This window comes from Aegilops tauschii, chromosome 1, assembly GCF_002575655.3.
Source record: "Aegilops tauschii subsp. strangulata cultivar AL8/78 chromosome 1, Aet v6.0, whole genome shotgun sequence".
NCBI classification, from domain to species: Eukaryota; Viridiplantae; Streptophyta; class Magnoliopsida; order Poales; family Poaceae; genus Aegilops; species Aegilops tauschii.
The window spans coordinates 224,684,556-224,686,941 of record NC_053035.3 but is presented as its reverse complement, the minus strand read 5'-3'; the positions used below and the strand labels follow the sequence as shown (position 1 = coordinate 224,686,941).

Here is a 2,386-nt window from a genome sequence, read left to right as displayed (position 1 = left end):
GGGTGCATCCCAAATATTCTAGTGTATATATTGCGAGACAAAACCAAAAGCATGTCGTAACAGCGTACATGAGAGCATACATATATGACAACAACACAACGTTCTGGCTTGAATCGCTGTTTGCAATGAAAGAAATCCGCTACTCGGCATTCATTCGAGAAGTGGACAATATCACTTGAAACTAAGCTGAGGACACAAGAGTGTATTTTACATAGATCGCACGTACTTAGCCATAAATAAATCAACTCATCAACTAATTAATGGAACCCTAGGCACGCCTCACAACTATCTGTAAGTGGAAAACAGCATCATCCCAAGATCACATCAAGGAGAGGCTTGGATGCAGAGTTGATCAGTTTTGTCACCGCCATTGTATCATCAGCGCTCCACGGACAGTCTGGCTGCCCGACCATCTCCCACTCCCAGAGTCCATTGTATCGCACATGGCCATCCCTGAGCAGAACAAGGCGTTGCAAAGATCTGCACATGCTCAAAGCATCCTTCACCAACAGTTTCTGGCGCGGTGTCGGCGCGAATCCAATGATGACCAGCTCCTTCATGTGCCGGTGCCGCCGCAGCTTCTTCCGTATGTTCAACCACCATATATCCTCTCCTGGTTCATCGTCGGAGTGAGCCACGTGGATGTGCAGGACCTCGAGCGACCGCGCGAAGAAGAGGAGGATGCGCGGCCACGAGACATCCCAATTCGAAGGCAGGTCGGCGACGAGGAGCCGCTTGAGGCCGCGGAACGGTGTGGCCAGGTGCATCGGCACGACCCATCTACTCGGCCCGGTGAACCGGAGGACGAGGTTGGTGGTGGCTGCTGGGGCTTTGCGGAGGAAGTCCAGGGGTTCGCCGTCTTCCCAGAATGTGAGGTTTAGGTACGTGAGGCTAGGAACGGAGCCGAACCTGAGCATCATGGTTCTGCCAAGGCATGCCAGGCGGGCGAGCATTGGGAGGGCGTGCAGCGTGATCTCTGAAAATGCGCATTCCTCCACGAGGAGCTCCCTGATCGCTGAACCCGGCGCGTCGACCACAAGATGGTCAAGGTCCTCCGTGCAGCCGCAAGATTTGAGATGCAGCACCTCAAGCCGTGTGCAGTCGGTGAACAGCCTCTCGTACACGGCGACGGGCGTGGACGCGGCCACGTCTTGCAAGACGAGCGTGGTGAGCGCCTCGTAGGTGTGCAGCGGCGGGAGCGTGCAGTTGCCCAGAGTCAGGCTGCGGAGGCGTGACCTGCCGCCGTCGTCGAGGAGGTCGTGGGGGAAGCGGTGGGCTGGCGCGTTACCTTCATGATGGCAGGAGGACGCTGGCCTGGCGACGATCTCCAGATCGTCCACCCCCCACGCGCCGACGGCGGCGGCGACCAGGCGATCGATGCAGCCGCCGTCGTTCGCGGAGAAAAACTCGAGCCGGAGGGTCTTGGCGCGCCGGCGTGCGTCGCCGTCGCTACTACCGCCCGCTGCCACGAGGCTAGCGATGCTGTCGGTGAACGTCCTCGTGCTGCGGAGCTCCCAGTGCGCCATGAGACCGTCCAGGCTCCCCGTGTCACCCGGCAAGTTACGCTCGCGAAGGTCGATGGTCTGGTTGTACTCCGGCGGGAGTATGTCGCCCACCTTCAAGTCCAGCGCCGGCAGCTCGCGGGGGATATGCGCCCATCGCCGGGAGAGGACGGCGGTCGAGAGCGCAGTGCGGGTGTCCTCCAGCCTGCTCACTATGAGGCGGAGCAGGTCGTCGGAGAGGGCGCTGAGGCGGTCCTCGCGGACGGTGCGGGGTCCTCGCACGAGACGACGCAGCTTCGCCATCGCCATGCGGCGGCGGCAGAACCGGTGGCTGGCGATTTGGGAGTACGAGATGGATGGATACCTTGGAGTACGGGATGTGGGTGGTGCATATATAGATCGGCAGGAGCAATTCGATACGGACGGGAACTGAGGTCGGCGAAGCCTTGCATTCGGATTTGACTTTTGTTTCAGAACCTGCAACCGGATTTGACTGACGATTCTTTACAACGGAGGCGCACCGCGGTCTACGGCCCATAGCAAAGACGGGCTTAGGCCGTCTAGAACACTGGCGTGTGACGGCCCATGTACTGCTCTTCTCTTAAAAATCAATTAACGGGCTATTAAAAGATTAGCGGCCCAAACTTCCCAGCTCAAGTTTCTTTTTTTTATCAGGAACACCTTGCATTCCAACTTACACTTCTAAAAAAAAAGGTGACAGCGTGCGTCGTATAGAACGAAACAGCGTCCAAGATTCAAATGTTTTGGAGAAGAACCTGGTTTCTCAAAACGAAACACAAAAGACAAAAACAGTGTACACATGTGGATCCCCTCCCGGGCTCTCTTCCCCTTGGCGATCCTTCCTTGGACGCCAGCGAGCCGGT

The 2,386-nt window shown here is 57.4% G+C and overlaps 1 protein-coding gene across 1 annotated transcript; it reads right to left on the bottom strand.

Moving 5' to 3' along the window:
• Positions 1-308: 308 nt before the first annotated feature.
• Positions 309-1,805, bottom strand: LOC141028071 (uncharacterized). Its single transcript, XM_073505929.1, has one exon. The coding sequence runs from the start codon at positions 1,803-1,805 to the stop codon at positions 309-311; it is 1,497 nt and encodes a 498-aa protein (XP_073362030.1).
• Positions 1,806-2,386: the final 581 nt, after the last annotated feature.